The sequence below is a fragment of the Myotis myotis genome, unplaced genomic scaffold, assembly GCF_014108235.1.
Source record: "Myotis myotis isolate mMyoMyo1 unplaced genomic scaffold, mMyoMyo1.p scaffold_m19_p_13, whole genome shotgun sequence".
Taxonomy (NCBI): Eukaryota; Metazoa; Chordata; class Mammalia; order Chiroptera; family Vespertilionidae; genus Myotis; species Myotis myotis.
In genome coordinates, this window is record NW_023416317.1 from 17299252 (window position 1) to 17327186 (window position 27935).

The window sequence follows — 27935 nt, forward strand, 5'->3', positions numbered from 1 at the left end:
AGTTAGGGTTTTTCAAAATGCTGACACACCGAACTCAAGAGGTTCGCCATCTCTGGTCTATACTCATGCTGTTGGCACCATCCTTGCTGCTAAGAAATGGTGGAGCCAGATCAGAAGCGAGGTAGCCTGGCTCCAGACCCTCCCACCCTCAGCCCTCCGCCCACTGCCCGCTCCAGCTCTGCGTGGCTCTCAGGACGCCACCCCTGCTGTGCCTGTCCCAGGCCAGCCCGCCCTGGGCAGCGGGTGAGCTGCACTCACGGCCTCCACCAGGCTGTCCGCGCTCCTCTGCTTGTCGCTGTTTTTGCTGTGGAAGCTGCTGGGGACGGTCAGGCTGGCCGGTGTGAAAGTCCGGTAGGAGATTCCAGGCTCGTCCGTGTACCAGGAGCTGCGGTGCAGGGAGGGCAGGCTGCCGTTGACCTGGTCCAGGGCCTCCGAGGGCTCCACCTGGATCAGGGGGGTGTAGCACGGCGCCCAGTCCCGATACGGAGGGGTCGCCGGAGGGGTGGCCCACGAGCGGGTCGAGTGGCTCGGCGAGTACTTCTGGGCTCTGCTTGAATCTAGGCCTGCGACTGCCATGACCTGAGGAGACAGGGAGCGGGGAGACGGGGGCCTCAGCGGCCTGGGCTCGGGCCTCGCACCGCGGCCCGGCACGAGGCACTGCTCTGCGGGGCAGCCCCGGACAGAACCGTGGAAGCGCGCCGCGTCAATCAAGTGATCGGCAGTGGGAAGTGGGCTTTCCAACAGACGATATTTTCTTTTCCCCCAAATCCATTTCCTATGACTGTTCCCAAGAAAAACTGGAATTGTTTCAGAACGACGAAGCATCAGGGAAGACACACAAGCCGGGCGTGTGAACACGGCAGCCGGGCACTTGGTTGAAATGTAGAAGTACATTCAGGGCAAGCGCGCAGGGACGCCCAGCTGTTCTCTGCTCTAGCGCACGTGCCCACGGCCTCCCCTGCCTGCTCTGAAGCCCCGGGCACAGGGCACCCCAGCACAGTCTCATGGGCAGCTCAGGCCCTTGGCCTCACGGAAGCCATGCCCGCCAGGGAGCCGTGCAGACAGCAGCTGGGCCTGCCGGGGGCGCAGGGAGGGAAGGCATCGTGGCATTTGATGGCCTGGGCCTTCCCAGGCTTGTCCTTCGTCCCGGACAAAGCAGGACACAGATCAAAATGAACGTAAACACTGAGGACAAAGGAGTACGGAGCGGCAGAGAGATGCAAATGACGATCGGAAATGGCAGCTACCACTCACGTGCTCCGGACACTCAGGATGGGAAACCTGCCTGAGCTCTGGCTCCACACATTCACGGAGCGGACGCCAGACCAGGCAGCCCCTCCGCCTGCACCCCCTCCCCTCCCCCACTCGCACAGTGGACAGCATCTCTGATGTGCTCTTTCAGAAAGAAGTCCGTGTCCTTGAGGCAAAGCCCTGGTGAGCGGCCCTGGCCCCCGCTCCCTCCTGTCCAGCGCTCTCACCGTGGAGGGGTCCTTCTCCCTGTGCCACACTCCCCTCACAGGCAGGGTTGGGGGCTCACCCACCCCGTGAGCACAGAGCCCTGCCCACAGAGGGCTCCCTAAATGAAGGAAGAACCTCTCAGAGCAAATAAAGGCACTGCCGGCTGTTCAGGGTGGTCTGGTGGCCGCCACTCCCCGCGTTGTGAGCTGTACCCAGGCCCTGTCTTCATCGCTAAGGGAGACATGGGGAGAAGACTGTGCCTAGAAGGAGAGCCCACCTTGGCAGGTGGCAGCCTTGGACTCAAATGCCAGCGTGGTCACTCCCCTCCTGTGTGGGCTCGGGCACTCGCCTACCCTCAGCTATGTTTTCTCATCCATGTGATGGGGTTGGTGATAGGGTCTATTCGCAGGGTTGTCACACAATGGAACCCAGTGTATGGGAGGGTTCTCTCCCTCCCCCTGGGGCTGGCAGCCAAGAGGAAGGGAGTGTCCGAGGGGGTCCCACACAGGGTGCCCATGGAGCCATCGGGGCAAGGCCCGGGGGCCGGCTCACCTGTTGCTGCATCAGGTGCAGAGGCAGGGCTGTGCGGTGGGGAAAGGTGGGGGACGGCGGGACGGCCTCCTGGCTGCTCTGCCGGCGCAGGCACTCGAAGTTGAAGGAGGATCTCCGATGCGCTGAGGGGGGAGCACAGGAGCAGCTGTGGAACCAGCTCTCAGGCAGGACCAGGACCAGGTGTCCCGGTGGCCCACCGAGGCCAGCGGGGAGCCGCGGAGGCAGCAAGCGATACGTCCAACAATCAGTACTGAGGTCTCAGGCTTTTGGAGGGAGGATGAGGAAGAAGCCCGAGGGGTTTTAAGAAGTGCAAGCTGTTCTGCCACAGCCCCTGCCCTACATGTGGTGGGGACCAGACGTTGCAGGCAAGAGCACAGCCTCGCTCTGGAACCCATGGCCCTTGCCGACAGCCCCGCTCACTCCCACCTCCAGGCTCCCTAAGCGTCGCTGGGCCTGAGGCACCTCCGGGTGCTCCTGCATTCACACCTCTGCCTTAAAGGGAGGGACTCGCTACCTATCGGCTCAGCCAGGCAAGGAGAAGAGCCTTTTGCTGGGGAAGAGCCAGCTTCTCCTCCATGAGGACAAGACAAAAGAACAACTTGAACTTTAAAGAACATGCTTGTCGCTTTGAATAGAGGCTGATGCACAGGGTGAGCGATGACAAAAGATCCAGAGCTTGCAGCTTCGTGGGGCGCCGGCACAGGAGAGCCATCTGGTCCAGGGTCCCCCAGCACAGGCCACAGGCCTCCCCCCGGGAAACCGCCACAGGAAGGGGAGGTGTTTCAGGAGCCCGCCTGGTCCCCCGAGACAGTGGGTGGCCCAGTCTCCTCAGCAGCTCCTTTTGTGACCTCTGCTCCCTGAGCTCACAGGGCCTGCTCAAAACGCCACCCCCTAATTCCTGAATCAGAAACTGCAGACACCAGCTGGTTCTGTGAGGCCCTGCCCCCCAAGTGCGTGAAGCCCAGAGGAACAAGGCAGACAGCACTCCTGGTCTCGCAGGCCCAACAGGCACTGCGGGGTGTGCTGGGGCCTCCTCGTGGGACAGCCGCCCTGCACGCACCACGGGGACCGGATTTCTCAGTGTTCTAAGGAGAAAGGCCTCCTGGGTAGCCCGTCCTAGGATCAGATGGGGGAAGTGGGGTGTGGAAGCTCAGGGCCAGGAAAGGAAAACCACACCCCTCTCTCCCTGATAGTGCCTTTCGGTTTTGAAAAGGGGTCCACACACACCCCCTTCATCTCCTCTGGTCACACCCATCTCTGCTGGAGGAAGTCACCCTCCCGAGGCTGAGAACATCGGCTGGGGAACTCCATGCTCTCCCCGCCCAAGCTCTGAACCTGCAGGCAGTAAAGCAAATAAAATACATTTTCTGTATTTGCCCTTGCAAATACAGAGGGCAGCTGCTCGTGTCCACTCGGTTCCTCACTTCCGAGGGGCGGCATCTGGGCACAGCGGGCATTAACGCAGCCGCCAAAGGGAGGTCCCAGGAAGGCCATGGACGCACAGGTCAGGCCTCCACCCAGCTCACTGCATGTGTGTCATCCAGTATTTATGGAGGCCAGAAGTGCTGTGTGTTCAGGATGCAAGATTAAATATTAACCATGGAAATGGGTCTGATTGCACGCCCAGCAGGGGTGTGGGCGCTGGAGAGAGAGAGGGCTCTGGCGCCACCCAGCCATGGTCGGTATTGTGTGTGCAGTTGGCAGACTGGGAGCCGATGTGTCTTGGCTACTTTTTGGTTACTAATTAAAGTCCTGTTCAACAATATGCTTCACTCCTTAGAAACACCCGAAGTGGATACGTAACCATCGTCCAAATGCCCACATGTCCAAAATCAAACTGCCCAGCCGGGAGCTGGCAGGGCCGCTGCTGCCGGAGCTCCTCCCCGGGGGTGACCCAGATCTCCAGGCAGCGCCAGTTATGCCCCCTGCACAGGAAAACCCGGTGGGGCAGCAGGCGGCCCCTGGCCCTGCTCAGCGGGAGGGGATTCCCGGGCCCCATGATGGGAGCCTACACCAGAGCTCACCACCCAGGCCCAAACCTGCCCCATGGGCAGAGGGCCCTGGCAGACCAGAGGCAAAGGCAAGAGGGAGGAGGGCAGAAAGGGGAGAAAGGAGACACCCAGGTGTGGCCTGAGGAGGCGGACACCAGGAACCCCAGGCACCCTGCACCCAGAGGCGTGGGCCTTGGCACAACAGATCTGCGCTAAGTCTAGCTCCATCCCTCCGCCCTGAGAGTGGTGACCCGACCCCAGAGTGGCTCTGATAACAGCAGGGGTGCACATCTTGCCCACTGAGGGTGGGTCCCCAGCTCAAAGGTAAGGAAAACATGCAAAACAGCGCCTACAGGCCCTCCACGCTGGGCCACACCAGGCCGCACGCCATCTCCTCTGCTGCCGGAGTCAGAGCAGTGCGGAAGCGCGGATGTGGTCTGAGCTCTAACACATGGGACACGATGAGACAGGAGAGCCGATAGGGTCTCCAACCAGGGCCTGGCCTTGAGACTCAGGTCCCTGACATGGCAGCTCCTCATCCATCACCACCTTCCACCACCCCAGGGGCCGGGGGAGAGGCACATGGTCTCTGGGAAGCTTCACCCCAAACAAAAGATCTGGCCTCACATGTTGGGGTGGGAGGTAGTAGGCGTCTCCTCGGAGATCTGTGGGAATCATAGCAAATGGGCGAGTCGTCGTCTTCCAGGAAACCTTGAGGGTGGTGGTAGCCCCGGGGCCGCTCGAAATCCAAGCTGCTGCCTGGGTGTCGGCTGTAGTAGCTGTAGTTTTGCCTGGTGGCCAAAAGGCCGAGAGGGAGAGGAAGGGGCATGTGAGCTCCCAGTTAACAGCTTCTCATTAGCTCAGACCTCCCGCCCTGGCCCACCCCTCTACAGCCCCCCCAGCCCCCGCCCCGCCCTGCCCCTGCTCAACAGGCACAGCAAGACCAGCTGAGAACAAGGCAGCCCTCAGCTTCACAGAAGATTCTAGATGGAGGACAAGGGCTGGTCCAGGAAGGCAGGCCTGTGATGAATGGGGTGCTGGTGGTGTCCCCCAGGCCGGGGCAGCCTCAGGCCTGGGGCAGAGGTGAATTGCAGCTTTCCTGCAAGCTCACGATCACCCCCTCACTTCCTCCCCTAGAAGTTCTCTGAGTGCCTGCCCTCAGCCGGGTGCTGGGCTGGGAACCAGGACACGAAGATGCATGAAGCAGTCCCTCCCCTCGGGAGCTGAGCTGATGCCACATGCACGACGTCTGGTGCAGACGGAAAAGGCCAGCGCCAGAGGAGAGGGGGTCCAGGTGGGTTGTGCTTTTGGGGCGTGGGCACCTCAATGCCATTGGGGAAGAAGCAGAGCCCCGGAGCAGGTCCTTGAAGAGAGGGTGGGACTAGGCCAGCCGAGCGGGAAAGGGGGCCAAGTGGTGGGCGTGGGGTGCAAGCACAGTGACGAGGGAGGTCGGGCCCATTTGATCAGGATCAGTGGTTCTGGAAGTGGGGCTGGCGGGAGGGACTGCGGGAGGGAGGGAGCGGGAGAAACCGGGGGAGGGGGGGCAAGGGGCGCGAGGGCCCGGCCATGGCTGCTGGCTGGGGTACCAGGCTAACAGTTAGAACAGCTCCGACACCAGAAGGGACCTCAGGCAGTACCACGTCCACTCAGTGAGCCCCTGGTCCTGGTGAGATGCAATTTACAGAGAAGAGGATGGCAGGTGGCCTTGTCCCCCTGTGCTGCCCACGATGTGTCCTAAAGCAAGTGTCCCCTTGAACCTCAGACATTCTTCCTTCAGGACAGAAGCCCGGAGAGGCAGCTCTGCTGAGCGACCCCTTGATGAGAGTGGGGAACAGGTGCTGTTCATTATGACCCACCCTCCCACCCTGGCCCCAAGCGATGGGCTGGCAGAGCTGCTCGGCAGACAGAGCCTTGGCTCAGCGTGGGCAGTGCTCAGGAAGTAACAGGCCTCTCAGCAGACAAGGAACGGATGAAGGCTGACCCTGCATGCCAGGCCCAGCTCTCATGTCTGGGCCTTCGCTGAGAGACCCCACAGGTCCTGGGGGAAATGGTCACAGCCCGGGAGGACGGTCTCTGGCCCCCTCTGGCCCCGTTTCCCCTGCTCAGCTTTTCCTCTGGCCTGGAGCCTGTGGTCCTGGGCAGCTGCAGGTGGGCTGGGGCGTCAGGAACAGGCAGAGCACCAAGGAGAGGCAGCAGCCAGGCCTTCTGACGTTGGCCGAGCCCCGAGCCCTCACCTGCTGGAGGCGGGTGAGCTGTCCTCCTCGTAGTCCTCCTCACCGCTGAAGTATTCGGGCTCCCCCAAGCAGCGGGGGTCCCTGAAATAGCCCTGGACCTCTGGGTCTTCCCGGCAAATAGTGGGGAACTGCTCATCTCCTGAGTCGGACCTGCGTTTGGGAGAAGAGGACTTCAGCACCTGGGCAGGTGGCAGCCACGCCCTGCAGCTGTGCCTCCATGTGCAGCCAGCATCCTGCCCACGCGCACCTGGCTTCTCCCTGGGCACACCTGCCTCAGCCAGGACTGGGCTAAGGCCACTGGCAACAGCGCAGCGTGTGTGCGTGTGTGTGTGTGTGTGTGTGTGTGTGTGTGTGTGTGTGTACACGCACCAGGAGAAGTTTCTCTCTCAGTACCTTGCATAATGCTGATGCCAGACCACAATGACTAGGGGCCTTGGGGCCAAGGAGTAGATCTAATTTGGGGAACAGAGCAAGAAAATGGCCCTCGAGACCAGAAGTCCCAGGGAAAAGACGGCTCCCAGGCCATCTGTCTGATCCCCGCTCCTTCCTACCTGGGCCCTGTGCGACGGCAGAGCCTGGGACAAAGAGACTCCCTGGCTACCCACTTCCTGCTGCATCCGACCCACATGGGTGACAGGAGTTCTGGATACAGTGTCCCAGGGGAGACTCTCATGCATGATGTCCGCCAAGTTTTCCAAGCCTGCCCGCTGCCCCGAGCTGTCCTCATGCTTCCCTGAAGCCTAGCCTTGCGGGCCTGGGTCCTGAGGAAACCAGCCTCGCCGTGACACGGCTTCCTTCCAGGGAGAGGACTGTGATCCCCCGGGGAGAGGCCTGTGCTCCCGCTGAGTGCTGAGTGCTGTACCCTCTCCCTGGCCTTGCGCCCAAGATCCCACTTGTTAAACCAGCAGACCTACCCTCCCATCACCAGCAAAACCACCATCCCACCCACTCTCACCCGCCTCCCACCCGCTCAGCGGCCATGGAGCAGGTGACACTGCACGTGTTGAGGGCTGCGTGGGAGGCAAAGGAGCAAACCTGGCCCTGGTCTCTAGTAGGCCGGGTCATGCTTTCACCAACACCCCACAGGAGGCTTGACCCCAGAAAGCAGCAGCCACTGCCCACGTCACAGGCCCGGGCACCGGTGCACAGCGGCTCTCCCTGTGCTGTCCCCAAGGTCTTCAGGGTCTGGTCTGTGGGCACCTGGCATGTGAATGCCAGTCCTTGGGTGGTAATGGTCCCAGGGCTGGGAACCATTTTTCTGCCCAGGGCCATTTGGATATTTATAACATCATTCGTGGGCCATACAGAATTATCAACTTAAAAATTAGCCTGCTCTATTTGGTCAAATATTTAATAAACTCACCCCTAATGCCTTGGCAGGGCCAGACCAAATCATTTCACAGGCTCACAGGCCTTATATGGCCCTTGGGCTGGACGTTCCCCACCCATGGTATGTGGCAGAAAGAAGCCACTTCCCCCCCTTCCCCGCCCCCCCCCCCCCACACACACACACTCCTGAGTGCACAGCCCTGAGCTATAATATTGCAGGAACTTCTCATCTCTCCGCATTCAGAGAGGCCAACTGGTCACACTTATAACACACAGTATTTCACACAGAAGCACAGGCAGGGAGCACATACCTAATGTAAGTTTCATAATAGCGGGCTCTATCCAGGAAATGCATAACAAGGGAGGGAGGGAAGGAGGAAGGGAGAAGATAAACGTTAAATATTTCCAACAGAATTTAAAATGCAGTTACCAGGCTACTACCTAGAGCTGGCTGGCAAACTGTGAGTCACGGGGCAAACACGGCTGCCGCCTCTTTCTGTATGGCCATGACCTAGGGGTGGTGTTTATATTTCTAAACGACTGAAAACCATCAAAGGAAGAAAAATATTTCTTCACCTGTGACTCCATGATGTTCACATTTCAGTATACAAAATAAAACAAGTTTATCAGACTGTCGTGATTGCTTCCTCACCACAGCCGCGGAGCCGAGTCACCCAATGGACTGCAAGGTGCTCAGAGTCTAACACACCTGCCGTCTAGCCCTTCCCAGGGTCTGCCAGCCCGACCCCAGTTCTGCTGGCACAACTGGGGAGGGCGGAGTTTGCGCCTGCTGCCATTTTAAGGAGCGTATCACACAGCAGGACACAGGATGGCCAGGCCCGCTTCCTTCAGGGCCATCCTGCAGCGAGGCCCCGGAGAGGCCGTGACCGCGTGGCGCTCACAGGTTCCATTGCCCATGTCAACTGGGGATCTCCTGCCTGTGCCAGCGCATGGGGGTGGGGGCAGACACAACATCACCACATGCCAACACATTGTAAAGGTTACCTTTTCCGACTGGACCTTCCTTGAGGCTCATGGTCATGCTTGTGGGAGGAATCATGCCCATTTTCAGACACATGCTCAAGGCTCCCAATGCTGGGCTGCTTTCCGGGGGCAGCTTTGGACATATTGGCATTATTGAGATTGGCATTGGTTGAGCTGGGAACTTGCTTTCCTATGGAATTATGGTTATGATGGTTATGACACACCGAATTTCCTGCTGGAGGAAACAGCGGTTTCTCAGTATCACTTGCAGGTGGAACTGAAGGCCTTTGGACATGCAGGGGACGGTGGGTGGTATTGGTCTGCTGAAGGGAATCCCTCCTATCACTATTAACATGATTGACATGGTTTCCAAGCAGGGCACCATTTCTCTGCAAAATAATGGGAGAACACACCAGGTAATTTAACAAGCATTTGATGCAGGCTAGCTACGTTAGGTCATTTTTTTCTACATGTAACACAAATTCTAGGTAAGCTCCGGAGGATCCCTGGAGAATGACCTGAGGGCCTCAATGTGTCTGCGTGGGGGCTGGTCCCCCTGAAACGAGGAAGGTTACCGATTCCTGAGCCGAGGAGCAAGCTCTCGGCTGTCACTCGCGTGTGCACTTCCAGTTGCTCCAAGTTGAGGTGACTTATACCCAGCAGGGCTGGCTGGAGCCCCAGCCAGTGAGGTTGGGTGGTAGGCATGCTCCCTGGGCTGGGGATTGGGGGACTGGGAGGCTGAGGGCCCCTGGCAGCTCAAAGAACTGGCCCGGAGAAGAAGGGGGCCGTGTGGGCAGGCAGCTGCCGGAAGCACCCAGATGCTCATCCATTCCAGCCAGTGGCTGTGGCCAAGCTCCTTGGAGCTGCCAGCGCAGGGCAGGGGAGTGAGCTTGGAGAGGCAGGCCTGGCCCTAGAGGAGGTGCTGGTGAGTGGGGAGGGCTGCTAGGGGAAGGGCATGGTCCGAAAGCCCCCTACGCTCTGGGGCTGGCTTGCATTCTCCGGGCACTGCTGTGGCTCATTAACTGCCCCAACTGGAGCCCTGCCCCACTATTTCCAGGCGGCCGGTGCGTAGCTGTGCGCAGAATAATTACTTTGACTACATCTTCTTCTTCTCCTTTCGTTTCCTCGGGCTCATCATCTTGCAGATCACACGATATAGCCCGCCGGATCTCTGGCCCGATGTCGTGCAGTGTCCTTAACCCCGCCTAGATCAAGGAGAACGGCAAACAGATCAGACAGCGCGGAGCCCTGGCCCGGCCTGGGTCCGGGCGCTGCTCCTGCCGATTCAGCTGTGGGAGGGAAGCGTCTCCACAGGACAGCCCGGGAAACTGACCGCTGTCTGCACGTCACGGGAGTCCCTGCAGCCTCAAGGTTGTAGGGTGTGGTCAGGGGTTCTAGATGGTCGAGCCTGGGATGCTCAAGGCCCCACTTAGGAAACTCCTTTCAAATGCCCCCCTCCCCTTTGCAGGGCACAGCGCCTGGTCACCAGTACTAGGTCTGTCGTGGCCAAGAGCCCATGCCCAGGTCCAAGCGACAGTCTGCGGAAGGATATCCTGCAGAGCGCCATCTCCCAGGCCCCGGGCAGGGCGGGGTGCCCAGCCTGGCTGCTGGGCAGGGAGCGGGCGAGGGCTGGCTGGCGGTGTCCAGGATGAGGAAGCCGAGGTGCAAGTGCCGGATGGCAAGCAGCCCAGCAGCCGCCCGGGCCACTGGTTCTGCTAAAAAGCATGGGAGCGAGGGAGGGACACAACACACGGCAACCACCAGCACACTCAGGACGTGACAGAACGACTGGCATGCACACAGACCTGGGCCGCTGTGCAGTGCCGCCTCCGGGGCCATCGTGGGACCCTGGCCGCAGCCTGTGCTCGGGCTGAGACCCCGCCAACTGTCCGGCGTCCTCTCGAAGACCACGGCACACGGACACGGGCTCACCAGCCTCGGAGGCCGTGCCGGCCCCACCGCTGATGCCCAGGCCCCTCACAGACACTCTGCCTTCCCTGAGGCCTCACACTGGCCTTCCTTATCCTGGGTCCCGGGCTGCAGTGGGACAGGGCCTGGGAGCAGCCTCCCTGTTGTTCCCAACTTCTGTAGGGAACCATTTGGGATGCTGATGGACCAGATATGGGGAAGGTACAGTCCCTGGCTCTGAGAAAATGATGTTCTGACCATCCGTTTGAGGAAAAGGAGCATGCTGACTCAAAGACTAATAGGCACACGACAGCAGATTTACCCTTTTCCACAAAAAGACTTACATCTGAAAGAGGCACTTCCTCCCTGCCCCAGGTCTAAGGCTGCTCATGTGTATCAGGGCGGCACCCTCATTTGCTGCCAGCCAGCCTGCAAACCAAGCAGCCACTGAAGGCTGGCTGTGCAGGGCTCCACATGCAGCTAACACACCCATGTCAGGACGGACCAACTGCGGGTTGTCAGGGGGACCTCTTCCCTGTCCTTCTTCCACAACACCCAGCAGCGGTGGGCACAGGACGCAGACGGGGCCTGATGACCATACTGGAGACGGCCCAGCAGTGGCCAGGCGGGGGAGGGGCTGGAGGAGGGGACAGTGGGTAGGTCCAGCAGGGCTGGGCCCACTAGTGTGGGAATTCTCAGATTGGTCTTTGCAGACACCAGTGGTGCTGGTGTTAATTTAGAATATAAAGTTGTACAAAAACTTCCCAACAGGTTCTTTTTGAAAATGGCGTCCTCCATAGTAGCACCTGCCTAGGAAGATGAGCCTGGGTCTGTTTGGAACCAGGCTTTTAAGAGAGGATCAGCGGGTCTTTCCATTTCGTGAATTGTGGGGGTGAGAGAGCCACCCAGCGCCAAAGCTTTCAGGTTCCTAGCTAGGAATGCCATGGTCTCGCAGGGGAAAGCCGCACACGTCCCAGAGCCAAACCTGGAACAGTTCGTGGTGTGTCAATGAGGTCGCCACTTCCTTTCCTGTCCCTCTGATCACAGGCACAAGATGCACATGCACACACCTGTGAACGCACTCACATGCACACACAGGCACATACAGGTACACACCCACACAGGTAATCACACACGTACACTCACACTTATTCACATATGTACTCACACACATGCATGCACACGTGTACGCACACACTTTCCCTCTCTTGGGATCCCAAGTCCAGCACGTCCGAGCCCAGGGGGTCATTGGGCTTGGAGGGGGACCCACTTGCCATTCTCATGGAAACATCAAGATGGCAAGTCAATGCAAGGGTGCAAGCCCTTACGCAGCAAGGCTGCAGGCATGTGAAGGAAGGTGGAGCCCAGTAGTATTGAACAGCCTGTGGCTCATTCAGTCAGCATTTTCTAGGGGACAGTTACCAAGGGAAAAGAAGCTAAGCCAGGGTTCAAGGCTGATTCTGGATCACGGGGAGAAAGGGCTGTTGCGTATCTGAGGCTCCCAGACAAGAAGAGACCAGGCTTGAGACACCTGCTGCTGCCCCCACAAAATAAACAGAGGTGACAATGCACCACGTCAACACCCCCAGTTAAATGATGTACATTAATCCCTGTTTCAAGGCAGCGTGGGCCAGGAATACGGAGCTTAAATAACAACAAATAACCCTGATCACTGTCATCCAACTGATTGCACTAGGTCTAGAAAAGGAATAGAAAACTATTTATTTGGATAATTTTTAACATCATCCTCTGTTGACGGGTTGACATTTCACTGAAATACACATATAACACAATTGCATAATAAAAACAAAAACTGTCTCCAGCACGTCGTCAATGATACACCAGAGTGAACAGACACAGGAAGGACAGAGCGTTTGTTTGCAACATAAATCATGGAGGAAATCGAGAGGCGGCCAAAGAGGCCGTTCCCAAAGACAAGTAATGACAACATATTTATTAAAGAGACATCAGAGGAGGAGAGAAAGCATCCCTCTTCCCAGACAGGAAAGCAGAGGCTTAGAGGTCACGGTTACATTTGGCTTGCTCCACGCGGCAAGAAACACGCCTTCTAAGAGTCAGGGACTGACTTGACTCTTTCAAGTGGGACCCAGGGGAGGCCAGGCAGGATGTCTGCCAGGGCTGGGAATGAGGGAAAGAGATGTTACCAAACTCGAACTAAAACGAAGCTGAAGCACAGCACCCTGAATTTATTACATATCACAAAACAGGATAATGAATTTTTTCTAGCACACAGATCGAGCTAAAAGTTAGCTTAGGCTGCTCCAAAAATTCCATAGGCACAAATTCCAATCCCCCCAAGTTCAGAAAACTATCTTAAATCCTTGAAAAAAATATTTTTTTTTTACAGCTCTAAAAAAAAGAACATTTTTTTCTTGAAATAAACACTTTACAACCAGTAAAATTGTGTATTCTTCCGTATTCCATATCTGTGTCTACCTCTTTCAGCCAAAATATTATTTTAATTTGAAATGTGGTCATAGCACTTAAACCAACACAATTAAAGCCATATAAAGTCATTCCATTAACATCACAGTAGAATTATGGTTTTGAATAAACACAGAATTGCTATAAAATAGAAACATTATTGACTTAAGATGTCCAATCATATAAAATATTAAACAGAATCAAGCCTAGTTTCTGGTTGATTTTTAAATGCTAGATGTTATCATAAATATATTTTTAAAAAAGAAATGGCGCTTTGCCTGTAGACTGCTGCTTTAAATTTAGACACCATTTAATTGGGATTTTATAGATATTTACTCTACTAAATGATCAAGTCACACAAAAAAACCCCCAAACTATAAAATCTCTCTAAATATCTCTGAAGCAATAGCATAAAATCATGATATTTTAACATCAAAACTGAACATTCGTTTACCTTCCTTCCTCTCACCCATTTTCACGGTTACATTTTCCCTACCGGTGCGCGTGTAACCCTTGCTCTGCCTGTCTCCCTAAGCTAGTGCCATCAGACACGGTCACCTGCCGGCTCTCGGGACTACGGCAGGCACGCCCAACCCCCTCTGAGCCTGCGCTGTAGCAGTGGAGGTAAGAGATGCCTATCCCCAGTCGGCACGGGGCCAGGCCGTTCATCTTCAGGAATGAGAGCCAGGCTTTCAGACTCCAGCCCAAAGCCCGCGCCTGGCGGGCTCTCCATCACTGGCAGTTTCCCCCGGCGGCTGGCCCTGCTCAGCCGGTTCTAGTTAACCCCTCAGCAGGACTCAGCCCCTACCCGCCCAGCCGGACGATTTTAGACTAGCTCCCTTCAAAGAAGGAACTGGCGATTAACTTCTCACAGATACACCTGCTCATCTACAGGCTGCCCCCCGCCTCTTCCGCATGCACACCCCTCCTTCTGCCAGCGCCTTCCTCCAGGAAAATGTGATGGTGTGTCCATTATGAACATGCCTCGAGTTACAGAAAGGGTTAGAATCATAAGCATGACGCTCCATGAGTCAGCCACGGTGAGTCCAACCCTCACTGAAAAGCCAGCTGTGACGTCACCCTGCACGTTATCCATGGGGCTCACATCCTTTCTCTGGCTACAGCCTGGAGGGAGGGCGGGCCAGTTTGTTCCTGTCTGGTTCAGTGACCTGCCCCAAATAGCAAAGGCTCAGTGAGGTGCCCATGACACCCTGCTGGCCCCACCTTCCACCACCAAGACAAAGTCATTGGGTCCATGAATGCTGGGGTCAAGTCTCAATCAAACGCTCATTCGTGACCATTTCCCTACATGACTGTGGGTGCCCCTCGATCAAGGTCACCTCATTTCACTAACTTAGCCGAGCTCTGTGGCACTAAGTTCACACGGAAATGACAAACGATTACAAGGTGTCACAAAAACTGATCTTAGGCTCTGCACACATCCTTGGCTCGGTTGTGCTCTGAGGAGCTGAGATTGTGAAAAACACTGTCTACCACACGCTAATTCAAACCATCATTCCTCCAGATCAGCACGGGCAGGGAGACGGGCTGTTGCGTCTAACCCTCGGTCTGAACGCAGCTGGACACTGGGGGTACAGGCAGCTCTGTGTCCAGGTGAATGGGTTGGGGCTGAGGAGGGGCCTGGGAGGAGGCGGAGGGTTCAAGTTAGGGACAGTGGTATACACAGAGGCTGTTTAACCAGGAAGGTCATAAAAAGTCTCCAGCACCCCTTTCCTTTAGGGGGATGTGGGATCATTTCCCCAGGGCAGCAGTTCTCAGAGTGTGCTCCAGGGACCCTGGGGCTCTCAGAGGCAGCGCCAGGCGCCCCGAGGTCCCTGCAGTCGGCATAATGAAGCAGGATGCCCTCCGCCTGCACACTGCCATTCCCTCCAGAGCACACGGGGGTTCTCAAAGGCTGCATGGCCTGTGCTGCTGTCCTCACCTGGCATCTTTGTGCTTACATATTCTGTTTTTAAGACCTCTCACTTTAAATTTCTAAAGCAGTAAATACTGATCCACAAGGATCCTCATTCATTCTTAAGAGCAAAAATGGGTCCTGAGACCAGAGCATTTGAGAACTGCTAACCTGTCCTCAGACAGGCAACACCACCTTTTCCTCAGGCGGCAGGCTCTTCACCCATCGAGCACTGCCATCATTTCACGGGCCTTTCTCCACTCTTCCCACTTTGGGCAGAAATGTCCTTTCTCTGAGCTGGCCTCGACACTTCGCATCAGGTTGTCCTCCCTGTGCCTTAGAATGACGTGCCCCTCTAACACCCCAAACAGCCATTTCTCTCGCGTCTGCTGGGTGCCAAGGAGAACACGGGTACCCACCCAACCTTGGGACCATTAGCAAGTGGCAGCAAGCTCCATCCCATGGATAACTGAATTGTGACACGTTTTGGCTCATGAAGGGTCCTAGGTGGGTATTACTCAATAACATGCTACAAAAATTAAGACCTTTTGCTATTATATAAAGTAACGTGCCGTAACTCCTTTCCAGCAATTTTGTCTTCTTAAAGACTTCTGAAAAGAATAATTACTATTCCCAGAGGGGGGATGCTTTTCTGAAAGAGTATAGGATCCAGGACCCAGTAATCCTGTGGATGTAATTTTTAACGGGGTCACACCATAGTGTCAGCTTTTTAAGAGCCCGATGCCTCATCTTTTTTCTGTTTCCCGTGATGGGTACCGGCCTGTGCCGTGCCTTCCAGCCAGGAGTTTTAGAGTGTAGCACCATGGTTTGTGGTGTTGGGTACCAAGTTTGCTGAGTGAGTCATGAAGAGTCTAGGATAATAAACTTGAGTGGTCTCCTACAACTGTTCTACATTTAAAGCTATTCTCTTCTGCCTGGATTTTAGGAGCACAGAGAGAGGTGTCTGCAGTCTGACTGTAAACGAAGTTTCAGGGTTGGGCCAGAGGCGACCCCCATGATTTCTGTCTGTCTCTCACCAACCGGCCTTGGCTACCAACCACAGCCAGTGCCGTCACTCAGCAAACACAGCCAGGCCCGCAGTGGGCGAGATTCGCCTGTTTCATTTGAACCATTCCCTAAGTCCCCTCTCGACAGTCACCACTTTGCAATGCTTAACTATTTGGAAGGACCGTGGAGAAAAGCATGTAGAAACACCTGCTATGTGACTTGCTTGGGGCTATTCTGCTGAAGCTGTGGCCTAGGGAGACTCAGATCTAGCAGTCAGCTGGTCCCCCGGGCCCTTTGAGACTGGGGCGACACAGACAGTGGGGCAAGGGCATACTGTCTGGCCTTTAGTGTGGAATAAACTCGACATAGGGCAGGTCAGAGACCAAGAGGGATCATTTGCCGGGGGGGTTAACTAGCTCCTCGTCCGTGCCCACAGGCTGACCAGCTTCCTTTACAGGGACAGTTATTCTTAATAACTGGTGCATTGTAGGCACTGCCCAATCCGAGCACAAATGGGACTTCAGACCACAGCAGGGTCCCAGAGGCCCCTGCAAAGCCAGGGTTAGTCCTGTAGTTGCTGGGTCACAGAAGGGTCTGCAGAAGTGCTGGGGCTTAGATATTAACTAGCGGGTACAGACTCGGCATCCTCACAAGGGTCCGGCCACCTGGAGTTTTCTGGCCACCTTTCACCCCTATCCCCGTATCACCAACCACGGTGATTGCAAAGAAATCAAACCTGGTCTCCTGTGAGAGAATCGGTGAAAGCCACTGCGAGCTCCTACATTCTCTACAGCTTGCCCATGTGGGAGCAGAATTGGGGCTGAGTCCATTTCCATACTGAGACCAGGGAGTCCACTTAAGTCCAGGCAGGTCACACCACTTGGTATCATGAGCCACTGGGGCCAAAGGGCAAAGGTCACAGCACGCATGATGTTCCTGGAGCAGGACTCAAGGCTGGGCGGGAGCCTGTCAGTCCTGCTTGGGATGGGCCTGGAGGGCTTCCCCTCCCACCGGCAACGTGGCTCCCCCGCTGTGCCTGGTGTTGGATGGGCACAGCCGGTCCAGGGCTTCCCCACATTCTCCACCTCGCCCTCCATGCCCCGCACATGCAGCTGCTATGTCTGCGGAGACCAGGGCAGCAAAAGGGGCTGAGGACGCTCCTTTTCTCTATTCACTTCAGAAACAGCAAGTTTCTGCATTAAAATTACTTTTGAATATTGACTTTAAAACTCAAATTAGCTCCTTTGGGCATCTTGGGCTCAGCATAGATGTACAGACTCCTCAACCAGGGCTTGGCATTGGCTGAGAATTTCAGCGGGGAGGCCCTCACGAAGCAAATTTTGGGACAAAAATCTCCTGTTCACAAGATGTGAAAACCCAGTCTGCAGAGTTACCTCTGTTTACGTATTTATGCCTTTTCAGATATCTTAAGAAGGGGAGAACTCACTTTCTCGACGGATCACCACAGTACAGAACAGAAAAGAGATAAAAGAAAAACAAATGTCTTAAAGTTCTGGTAGCAAACAGGCATAGGATATTATTATTGTTGTAGTCTTAATAATAAGCAATTATACGTTCAAAGTGCTTTACAATCACTTAGCTATTCCTCACAACAGCCCTGTGAGGTAGGTCGACATTGTTATCCCCATTTTACAGATGGGGAAACTGAGGCACAGAGAGGTTAAGTGTCTTGCCCAAGGTCACGCAGCAACCGAATGCTGGAGCTGGGACTAGAGCCCAGGTTCCCTGACTCCCAGTGTCCTCGAAACTAGACCGCACCGCTTCCAAAGAGGCAGCCCCGGACTGGCTTTGAGCACGGACTACAGACGGACAATGTCGGATGAGGTTGGGGTGTGGTGGTGCTTCCCGTGGACACGTTAAGATGGAACCTGAGGTGCTGCCTGGGTTGGTCTGGGCATGCGGGTGTATGTGTTAGTTAAATGGGTGTGTCTGAGCTTCCTGTCCTGCCCGGGTCACTGCAGAGAGTGCGGCCGACGGTCAGGTCAGGCCTGACTGCCATACAAAAGGAACTCTGCCAGCTCAGCGCCCAGGGGCCTGCCAGTCTTTGGGAGTCCGGGCAAACTAGGGATGCAGGACTTTGGAACAGAGTCAGCTGCCCACCTTAGGCAGGTCTGCTTAATCTTTTTGTTATTTGAAAAAAAATTTTTTTTTTACTGGCCAGCATCAGGAAGTTGTGTTCATTTCATTTCTCTGTGGGGCGGCTGACCCCTCTTTTGCTCTCTCCCTCGTTCCCTTTCTCTGAGTCTCTGTTTGGAAGGGAAACCGGTTAAGCCTCGCATGTTCCCTTCCACGAAAAAGAGCCACCGTGAGCAGCGTCCGCGACAGGAGGCCATGGCTCCGCAGCTGGCCGCGGCCCTGCTTCCGCCTTCTGCAGGACTGCTTTGCTTGGAAGGGGTCTCCCTGGGGCCTTGGGTTTGCTTTTTCCTGCATTTCTCCCGAAATGCGGTTTCAGTAGAAATAAGCCCACTTGAGACTTTTCCCTTGCAAGGCCTCAGCCACCAACGCCTTCCGACTAACGAGCTTGGTGCTGTAGCTCAGGCAGAAAGCTCTAAAGCATCCGTTCAAGCATCTGAAACAAATGAATCAGCCAGTGAAATCCCATCTGTTAGCACCTGCTCTCCTTGCAGATTAAAAAAGAAAGGAAAAGAAAAGCCTTACGGCTCCGGGTGGAATCATGCTTTAAAAAAACAATAAAAAAGCTTGCTCCTTTTTAGACCATGGTGACTTAGAAACAGGAGTCTGTACTCCACAGACGACACGTCTGCTGCACATCCCACTTTCCTCTGTGTGGATGCGCCGAGCCTCCCGTGGAAGCCGGATCAAAGCCCATCAGGGGAGAAGCGGCATTGCTTCTTTTGTACCCCCCACCTTTCCACGTGACCACCAACGTCACCATCTGTTGGCTTGGGGTACAGACTCCAACATTCTAATACCTGACCACCGGACTCTTTACCAGCTGGAAATACTGGTCTCTTCCTCAAGCCCAACGGGTTAAAAACAAAGAAAAGACTATCCCCCTACAGTCCTCCTGTCATTACAATGAGCCAGGGACAGTCTCTCCTCAGACTGCACCAGAGCGTCTTTTGCTTAAAGGAAATGTTTGAATGTTGAAAGAAAAGGAAATGAACAAAACTTTTCCCACTTTTGGGTCTTTTTTCCCCCTTTCCACAAGACACTGGACAAATGTGTGTCCAGGACCCTCGCCTGGAAGGTCTGATGGGGCGCTACTAGTTGCTGGGAGGGGGCACATTCTTCACGTCCGCAGAGCTCTGTTCCTTTATTTACTTGCTCCTCGTGGAAACATGCAGGTCCCTCGGATGCGGCAATGATGGATGAAGAGCAAATGCTGAGTCAAACTAAAGTGAGCGTGGCATGGAGGGGATGAGTGAGAACACAAAAGGCCTGAGGCGGCTTCTCTCCAGCTCCCTCTGGAGAGGTTCTGGAGAGAAGGCTGGCTTTCGTGATGATGATGATGGATGGACAGATGGAAACTGCACACTCATTCAGACCACAGAGGCCAGAGGACACTGGGGGCTGAGCTCCTGCCCACACATGGACGCAGGAGCTCCTCAAGCCATTCCTCTTCGCGAAGACGGGGACACTGCCATTGGTCTGAACACGGGGAGCCCAGATGGAGCCCACAGGGCTGGAGACCATAGTGCCTCTGTGTGTCCTTGAAAACCGTCCCATGGGGAGGGGCTCAGAACATGGACCAGTTCTGAGGCTCTTCAGGCAGACGGCACTCGACGCAGCACAAGCACGCACATGCCTATGCCCACACTCCACTGCCACTAGCAATCGGTCAGCCGTGTGGCACCCTGGCACAGGGAGAGGCAAGCCACCCCACCTCTCAATACGCCATGCCCTGGAGGACCTGTGTGCTCGTCCTAGTGACACTGTTGGTGCGGTTCTCCCACCGCCACTGGACCGCGTTTCCCTGACTGCGACACCATCACCTACCCTTCGTCATGCCGGAAGGAAGGGCCTCCTGCGGCTGATTAAAAGTAGAGTGACAAATCACATCGAAAGCCATTTTTAGAGCAGAGGAAGCCAAAAATGTAATTAGGATTGTCCTCCAAGGAGACAAAATTTTTCCACTTTTGATGTTTGCTTCAGAACCAAATGCATTTTCAGAATTTATCTGTCGAGGTTATGAACACAACTTAATTTTCTAGGCTGTGCTCTCAACATCAACTCCCACCGGAACCATGTAAAATGTGTTGATATTAACACTTAACTGGAAATATTTGCATTTCACCAAGGAAATGAAACTCTTTCCATACACAACAAAATGATAAATGTTTGGGGGGGGGGGGGAAACACACCTCAGCATTACTGTAGTACCATGTAATAGAGTCTTTTAACCCATGATTTAAAAAGGCAGCTTTAACACCATTTGAACCTTCAACTTGAAGACTCCGTGGAGCCCATTCGTGAAATGTGAAAATTGTTTAGCTATGTGTTCTTTTCAGGTTTTAAAATATCAAAAGACTATCTCCAGGCACCAGAGCAAGCCCTGAAGCCATCGAATTGGGAAGTTTTGGGGACTCAAAGGTATAACTCTGTATCGAGGTGGTCATCACCCGTGCCTTCCACAGAAAATAAATAGAGGGGCCTCATAACACAGAGCTAACCTGATTAATGTAAATTACGACACAGCTATCCATGAAAGAGTACATTTCCCCCTCCAGAAAAGTCATTGAACTCCATCGACCCCACCAACTAGACCCTGAGCACAACAAGCAGGTCCCACGAGCAGAGGGCACCAGGGCACTCTGACACAAGGCTGGCCTCGCCCTCCAGGCCCAAGGCTCCTTTCAGGAAGAGCCATCAAAAACATGTTCGTCACCCCCTCTTTGCATCCAATTTGGCCACACTGCCCTCAAGAACGTGTGGGCCCAAGATAAGGTCAAAGGGACACTTGTCAGTTTGCTTCGTCTAAGGCTCCGTAGGAACTGTGATCAAAGGGCTGTCGCCTTTGCAAACTGGATCAGCCAGAGGTGAAAGCGCTTTGCTCACCAAGTCTACAACCTGACACAGCAATGAGCCACCTGCCTGAGCCTGTGGTCCACCAAGCTGCCTTTAGGAGATGTGATCAGAGAAAGGAAGGTCAGAAGCCTACAGTTGGATTCAGCTGATCCCCCCCGCCCCCAACCCTGCAGCTGTCTGGGTAGAGCAGAGGTTTTTATCATGAATCAGCAGGTCACGGTTACATAAGGTCATCTACTAACCCAACATATGTATATGCACCCCTCATTCCTTCATTCATTCTTTCATCATCATTCATGTTCATATTCCCTTGCTCAGAGAGAGCACACACAAGCCTTCGCTTCAGTACTGACCATCACTGTGAACACAAAACAGTCAATACTGGGCATTTTTCCCCAGAAAAAAAAAAGTGCAGGATTATTTCACATTGATCCTTACCCATAACTGTTAGGCCCAATTTAAGACGTGGTGATAACAGGGACAGAAAAGTAATTTTAGAGTAAACTAAAAAGGGAAAAATCCTTTATCCTATTCGCAATGGACTCGAAGCACTGTGGGTAGCAGAGATGACAGGGCTTTCGATTAATTTAAACAGCTGTTTCTGACAACTCGCCAACCTCTCTAGTTCCCTTTTTCCAGTTCTTAGCATCTTTTTCTCTCCCCCTCTTCACCCTGCATTCTTCACCACCAGCACTCACGAAGTCCCCTTCCTGGCCCCTGTGTGCGGGTCTCCACTGGGACTCCCTTCGCCTGCACTCCTGCTTCCCATCCCAGAGCTCTGGGCTCACCTAGGATTCCGTATCCTCAAGCCCTGGTTGGAACCAGAGGTTCCTGAAAGCCACCTCCACACTCTAGGAGCCCGGGGCAGGGCCATGGCTTAGGGGTAGGGACCAGAGGCTGGCCAGGTGGGAGAGAGCAGCATTAGCACAGCAAGCCTCACGGCCATCAAAAGACAACACAGAGAAACAGACACACCGCAGGCGTACACACACGTACACACACGCACAAATGCATATGCACATGCGCGCACATACATACACACACACACACACCAGGAGGTGATGGATGTTACTGAAATGGACCAAAAACCAACAAGCAGTGGGGTAAGAAACAAACAGAAACAAAACAAAGCACTTGCGTTCAGATGGAAAGCTGTTTCCTGGGCAGCCAGGGCTGGAGCCCAGGGCTTGGGGTGGGTGGGTGCCTGCTGGGAGGGCACTGTCTTGGGAGAAGCCTGGAGGAGAGAGGCGCAAGGGTAGTGCTCGCTCCCCTCTCCCAGGGCTGTCCTGGGGTTCCTGTGCCACAGGCCGCAGCAGTCGCCAGAGGAAGCAAGGAGACGGAGGCACTTACCTGGTGGCCCAGAAATGGCTAGTCCACATTTTAGGGTGTGTGCAGTATCTCAGTTTAAACAAATCCTTGTGGTACTGCTCAACCATGAACTGTCAGCTCTCTAATGTTTCAAATAAGCTCGTAAAGTGGTTAGTGAAAAGATAAGACAACAAAACAACAATTCACCTGTAGGGCAATTGTGGTGTTCTTCGCAGGGTATTTTCCCACCAGTCCTTGTTCTTTCCGTTTCTTGAATTTCCTAAAGTAGTCCTGTATCAGGAAAGTGGCATAGAACTTCCCCACGGTTACCTCATCATCTAAACGGAGAGACCAGACACAGCTCTCCCGAATCAGCACATTTGCACCAAGAGCCTACACACTGGCTTCTGGGAGGGGCGGGGGACAGCGCAGAGGCACTGAGCTCTCGGCTTATAACACAGGAGGGAGACTAGCTCTAGCAAAAAGCAGGGTTCGGCAAAGCAGTTAAGGCTCAAAGTTAGAGTCAGTTAGATAAACTGACACTCAACATTGCAGAAAATAACATTTGTCATGAGTTTAATAGAGCAGCGCATTAGTAATATTATCAAGTGCTGTCTTGGTTATTTACTTAAAATAAAAATTACACAACAAAAAAGGCTTTCCTAGGTCATATTTTCACCCCTGTGCACAGGGATTTGCATGTGTAATTACCATGAACTCCAAGGGCAATTAACCATTCAAATCCCGATGCCTGGAGATAAAGACAGAGACCTCAGAAAGGGGACAGACAAGCTCAGAAGAAGAGGAAGGTTCATTAAAGTGACTGCAAACCCAGATTTTCATGTGCCCCTTGACTCTGCCAATAGCCTCCATATGCCATTTCTTGGTCTGTAATTCAGAACTAGTTGTGGTGTGTGTGTGTGTGTGTGGTGTTTTTTTTTTTGGGGGGGGGGTGGGAGGTGCTGTAAGTGACAGCGCCAACTAACCTCATGGTGGAGCTGACTTACTTCTGCTTTGTTCAGAAACAACTGGAACTCTGCTGAGCATTTTACAGGTGATGCATGAGGCAGAATAGAGGCTCTGGCTGTCTCGGGTAAACCACCTTGGCAGTGTGCGTGTGCTCCAGGATCTCCACAACCCTTGCTCCCCCAGGTTGCGGTGTGCCCAGGGTTCCTGTGGGCACAGACCGCTGACCATGATTTGCAGAGGCTGGGGGTGGAATGGTTGCTAGCGCTCAGGCTTTAGCACAGCTAAACCTTTGGCCAGGCTGCCCTTGTAAGAGTTTCATGTGATCTGGGGCAAGGAGCTCAACCTCTATGTATAAAAGGAGCTATGTCTCTTAGAGGATCTGTGAGGACCACAGGAGGAGAGGCATGTGATGTATGCAGCCCCCTGCTGGGGTGGCCCTCATTCTGGGGGCTGGATGACTGAGCCACGGGAATCACTATCATCTCACACCCACCAACAGTGAGATCCACTGCAATAGATCATAGAGCACACACGTGGGGAGACACTGAGGCCCACTGTGTTCCCTAACGTACCGTGGCTGGGGTTCGTTTAGCGCCCATGTGGGAGATGTCTCTGTCTGGACACTGCTGGGCCATCCAGGGCTGCCTCTCCAAACTCCCTGGTCAAGAGCTACTCAGTGTTACTGTGAGAGAAGATGCTTGGAGTGGTTGGACTTCGAGGACATGTTGCATTCCTTCCAAACCCAAGCTGGGCAAGTCTGGAAGGGTGCAGGGGCCACCAACGTGAACCCAGGCTTGTGCAGCATGTGAAACCGTGGTCCCTCACCTGTCTCAGGCTGGTCTAGTGATGCCCTCACGGGCAAGGAGGCAAGAGGTGAAGAGAGACCATGCGGGTCTGCACATTTCAACCTTTGCCCTTGAGCTGCTCTCTGTTTTGCCCGGGGCTGTTTGGACACCAGTTCCAGCCACCCCTCCTATTGGGCACCTACAGGTACCAAGCCCTGAGTCAGGGAGCTCCACTCGGTTGCCCGGACTCTTCAACCACAACTCTGAGATGGTGGATCTGCTCACCCGCGCTGACAGCTGAGAAGGTTGAAGACTTGCCCCAGGCCAGTCAGGTTGGGACATGAGTGCCAAGCCAGCTCTCCTCTTCCTCTGCACCACCTCCCTGAGGGATGGCCTAGCTCCAACCACACAGGCCACCTTCTTCTGTGGGGCGGCCACTCCCAGAGTACAAGTCTCTCTCGCTACTGGGCTGCAATCTGGAGGGGAACCCACTGCTGACTGCATAGAGATCCCTGGGGCCCGGGGGATTCTCCGCCTGCTGCACCACAGCGGCCTCTCAGTCCAGACTCCCAAGCCTTCTCTGGGGGCTTGCGGAAAAATGCCTCTCTCTCCACAGAAGACCACCTCCTTCCACACCGGGATGCCCCAGCACACACAGGCCCACCCTCACCTCCCTTCGCACAGGCTGGACTGTGCGAGCCTGGAGGGGCCCAGGGGCTCCTGCAGTGGGGTCTGGGCTTCCCCGGGCCTGGAGCCAGGCCACAGTGTCCTCGGGGAAAAGCTGACGTGTTTCTCCCTGAGGGGCCACATGGAGCAGAGCACAGCCACCCAGGGCTCTGCAGGGCAGGGTGCAAGGGCCACGTGGGCTGCTCCACTGAGACTGAGCCCAGGAAGAGCTCTTAAAAACAGGAGAGTGAAAGCCATAGCACAGGGTGGGGAACCTTTCTTCTGCCAAGGGCCATTTGGATATTTATAGCATCATTCGCAGGCCATACGAATTATCAGCTTAAAAATTAGCCTGCCATATTTGGTCAAACATTTAACTAACTCACCCCTATCGCAGGGCCAGAGCAACTGATTTCCCGGGCCTTATATGGCCCGGGGCCGGACATTCCCCTCCCCTGGCCATAGCAGGACAGGAAGGGAAGGAAGAGAAGGAAGGAATGCAGGGAGGGTGTCTGGGCTCAGGACTAGAGAGAAAGGGGTAGGGCCGGCTCTGAGTGCTCTTTAGGGAAAAGGGGCCCAAGAGCCAGGTCAAGGAGCGAAGGCCCAAAGCAAGGAGAGCCTCTTGGAGGGGAGGACCCAGGAAATGCGTGACAAGAGTGGAGGGGAGAACGTGAGCAAGGGTCAGTGATGGGCAATGAGACGTCAGCCTTATGACGGAGACAGCAGACAGGCTGCCTCCCCAGCCACAGCCTCCCGCACAGAACAGGTCCCGGCTGGTATTCCAGGGCTCCGTCCTGAGTGGCCCCTTACTATCAAGCTCATGACAACCTGGGGCACCTCACATCACACTGTGCCAGCAACTCCTCCTGAGATGGGCATCTGCTGTCACCAGGTCTGTAAGGGCCTCCCTGGCCACCCCACATCGGCCAGTCCCGGCGCAGGGACAGCTGGCCTGGCTCAGTCTGCTGCTCTCTGTGAGGTTACAGCAGGGAGGGCACCGAGCCCGTCAGCCATGGGAGCTACCCACTTGCTGGCCTGGAGGGCTGAACGAATATTCTCGCTTTCTAAGTGTGCCATGGCGAGGGAAAGGCGGGAACCACTCACCGACTGGCATGGGAAAGACTCAAAAACAAAGAGACAGAATTAGAATGCTGCCCAGCACCTCACTCAGGGTCTGCTCACCGCAGCCAGAAACCCAGGCCTTTCCACCTTCTGCAGTGGCAGCAGCGCTTATCTGAGACTCAGCCCGACAACATTATCCCAGCACATACACAAGCCATGACACGGGACTTCTGGAGGACCCCATCTCCTCCTGAAGCCCTCTTTTCTACTTTCGGGTTTCACAGTGCCACCTAATGCCATTTTGAAATAGATTAATACCCACTCCATTTAAAGAGATACAGAGAAAAAGCCAACGCCCATCATTGGGCCAAGAATGCGGGAGAATATGTAGCTTTTAGTAGACGTCTAATAGAACTAAAAGGAAGGGAGCTTAGATCCTGAGCCAAATTCTGGACTTTTTTCTAAGTCACATGAAAAGAAACGAAGTTTCACGGGATGCTGTCCAAGGGGGTCTAGCCAGGATGGGCCCTGACATGTGCGTGAGACTAGTTTGTAACGAAGGTGGTGTTTCAGGGGAAGGTTTACTCAGCCAGCCCAGACCGCTATTCTGAAGCATGCGTCTGTATTTCGAGAAACATTGTAGGGGAATACAGTTGGCAAGAGATAACTCTGATTCCATGCCACCACCCTAAAACAGAATTGCTTCAGAATATTCTGAAAGACTGAGCGTTGAAAGGAATGGAGGCTGCAGAAAAAAGCTCAAGCACATTGTTACGACAATTTTTAAGAAAGCGATTAACCTCAGCCATGCGAGCACTTGGGTGTGCAGCTCTAAAGAAAAGAAGGAAACAGAAGAGTTGTTTTAAATGTGCAGCATCAGTTCTGTGGACAACAGTAACAGTTCTCCCGCGGACAAATGTGCAGGACCAGTTCTCGGGGGAAGGGGGGGCAGAGAGTTTGAGGGTTTTGTTCTTTTCGGTCTGGGGGGCCTTTTTGCTGCCCCTTTGTGGGCCATTTTCCCCGGCTTTGAGCCATGACCGTGCTAGCTATGGGTGTCCCCTGCAGTGACAACATCTCGTCCTGCTTCTCATTTCATGCCGAGGACCAGAGCGGGCCCGCACAACGCTCTCTCCCCCCAAGAGCCAGAGGTTGTCACCTTTTCAGAGGGAGAGGTATTGGCCACCATTCTGGCTCAGGGTTCTGGAGTCAGTGTCCAGACCTGAACAGATCCTGCACCTTTAAAACGTGAAAATAAAAGTCGAAAAACAACCACCTCAACTTCTAAGTCCATGTGCACTTAAACGAAAGTGGAAAAACAGTGTATAAATTATATATATATATACTTTATATATGTATAACTTTACATATATAAATCTGAAAAAAAGTTTAGTCGGTTATTTCTTGATAAATAACGAAAGAAAAAAGCATGCCTGTTAGTTCTGTCCCTACTTAAATTCTAATGATAGGGACCTTTATTGGCTAGTTATGGTAGTAAACTCAGTCTTGACAAGGGCATTTTGAAAATACCATTTTCTGACAGCTATCAATTTTTTATGAGAAGCTTTCAACACTATGTTAAAGGATACATGGAAACTAGCTTTAAATATTTCATTTTGGACCCCAAAAATCTAGACTTTTCCTTTTGAGGCAGCAGGCTTGCCCTCTAACATTAATTCCCACCCCCAGCAGAAAAGCCCAGCTCCAGCCACCTTGTCTGGTTGCCTCCCGCTGAGGCCTCTCCTTGGGAATGCTGCTCATATGACCCCAAGTAACTACGCCAGAGGGCCGGCGGCTTTCTTTAGCGCTTGGCCTCAGCGACCTAGCTGATGCATAAAGCAACCCGCAGCCGAGCTGGCGGCAGACACGACCGCTGAAACCCACGTGTTGGCCAAAAGCTACTTAGGAAAGAGATTGCACTGACCACCAGCTGGAGGGACAACTTGGTCAAGCAGCTTCATGCTGGTTTTCTTCCAGATTTTCTTTATCACAGCTCGCAGCTCTTCGTTAGCTTGTTCCAGGTTCCCTGGATGCAAAGAGCAAGAGGAGAAAACAAGCCTTGCTTCTTGGCCAGCAATCCCTCTGCTGGGACCATGCTGCTCCAACCCCCCCCCGCCCCCCCAAGCTGACCTGGGTAGGAGCATGGCCCTCGGGTGGCGGCACGGCCCTCTGATGGGTGCCCCTCCCCCCAGGCTCCCCAGTCAGGGGCATTCACACTACCTGTGACCTGCAGTCACTCCACCGTGGGTGGAAAGGACCACGTTTTACTCTGGAATCCGTGTTCTACCTTCCCAAGCCCACACCTACACCTTTT

At 54.4% G+C, this 27935-nt stretch overlaps 1 protein-coding gene across 1 annotated transcript in view; it reads right to left on the bottom strand.

Annotated features, from left to right (window-relative positions):
- CACNA1D (calcium voltage-gated channel subunit alpha1 D) overlaps positions 1-27935 on the bottom strand; it is a 105282-nt gene that overhangs the window by 2856 nt on the left and 74491 nt on the right. The window contains 9 exon segments of the mRNA XM_036331883.1: positions 259-579; positions 2011-2132; positions 4629-4792; positions 6236-6385; positions 7876-7902; positions 8570-8937; positions 9640-9753; positions 22350-22480; positions 27546-27647. Of these exon segments, the coding sequence (XP_036187776.1) occupies positions 259-579; positions 2011-2132; positions 4629-4792; positions 6236-6385; positions 7876-7902; positions 8570-8937; positions 9640-9753; positions 22350-22480; positions 27546-27647 (1499 nt within the window).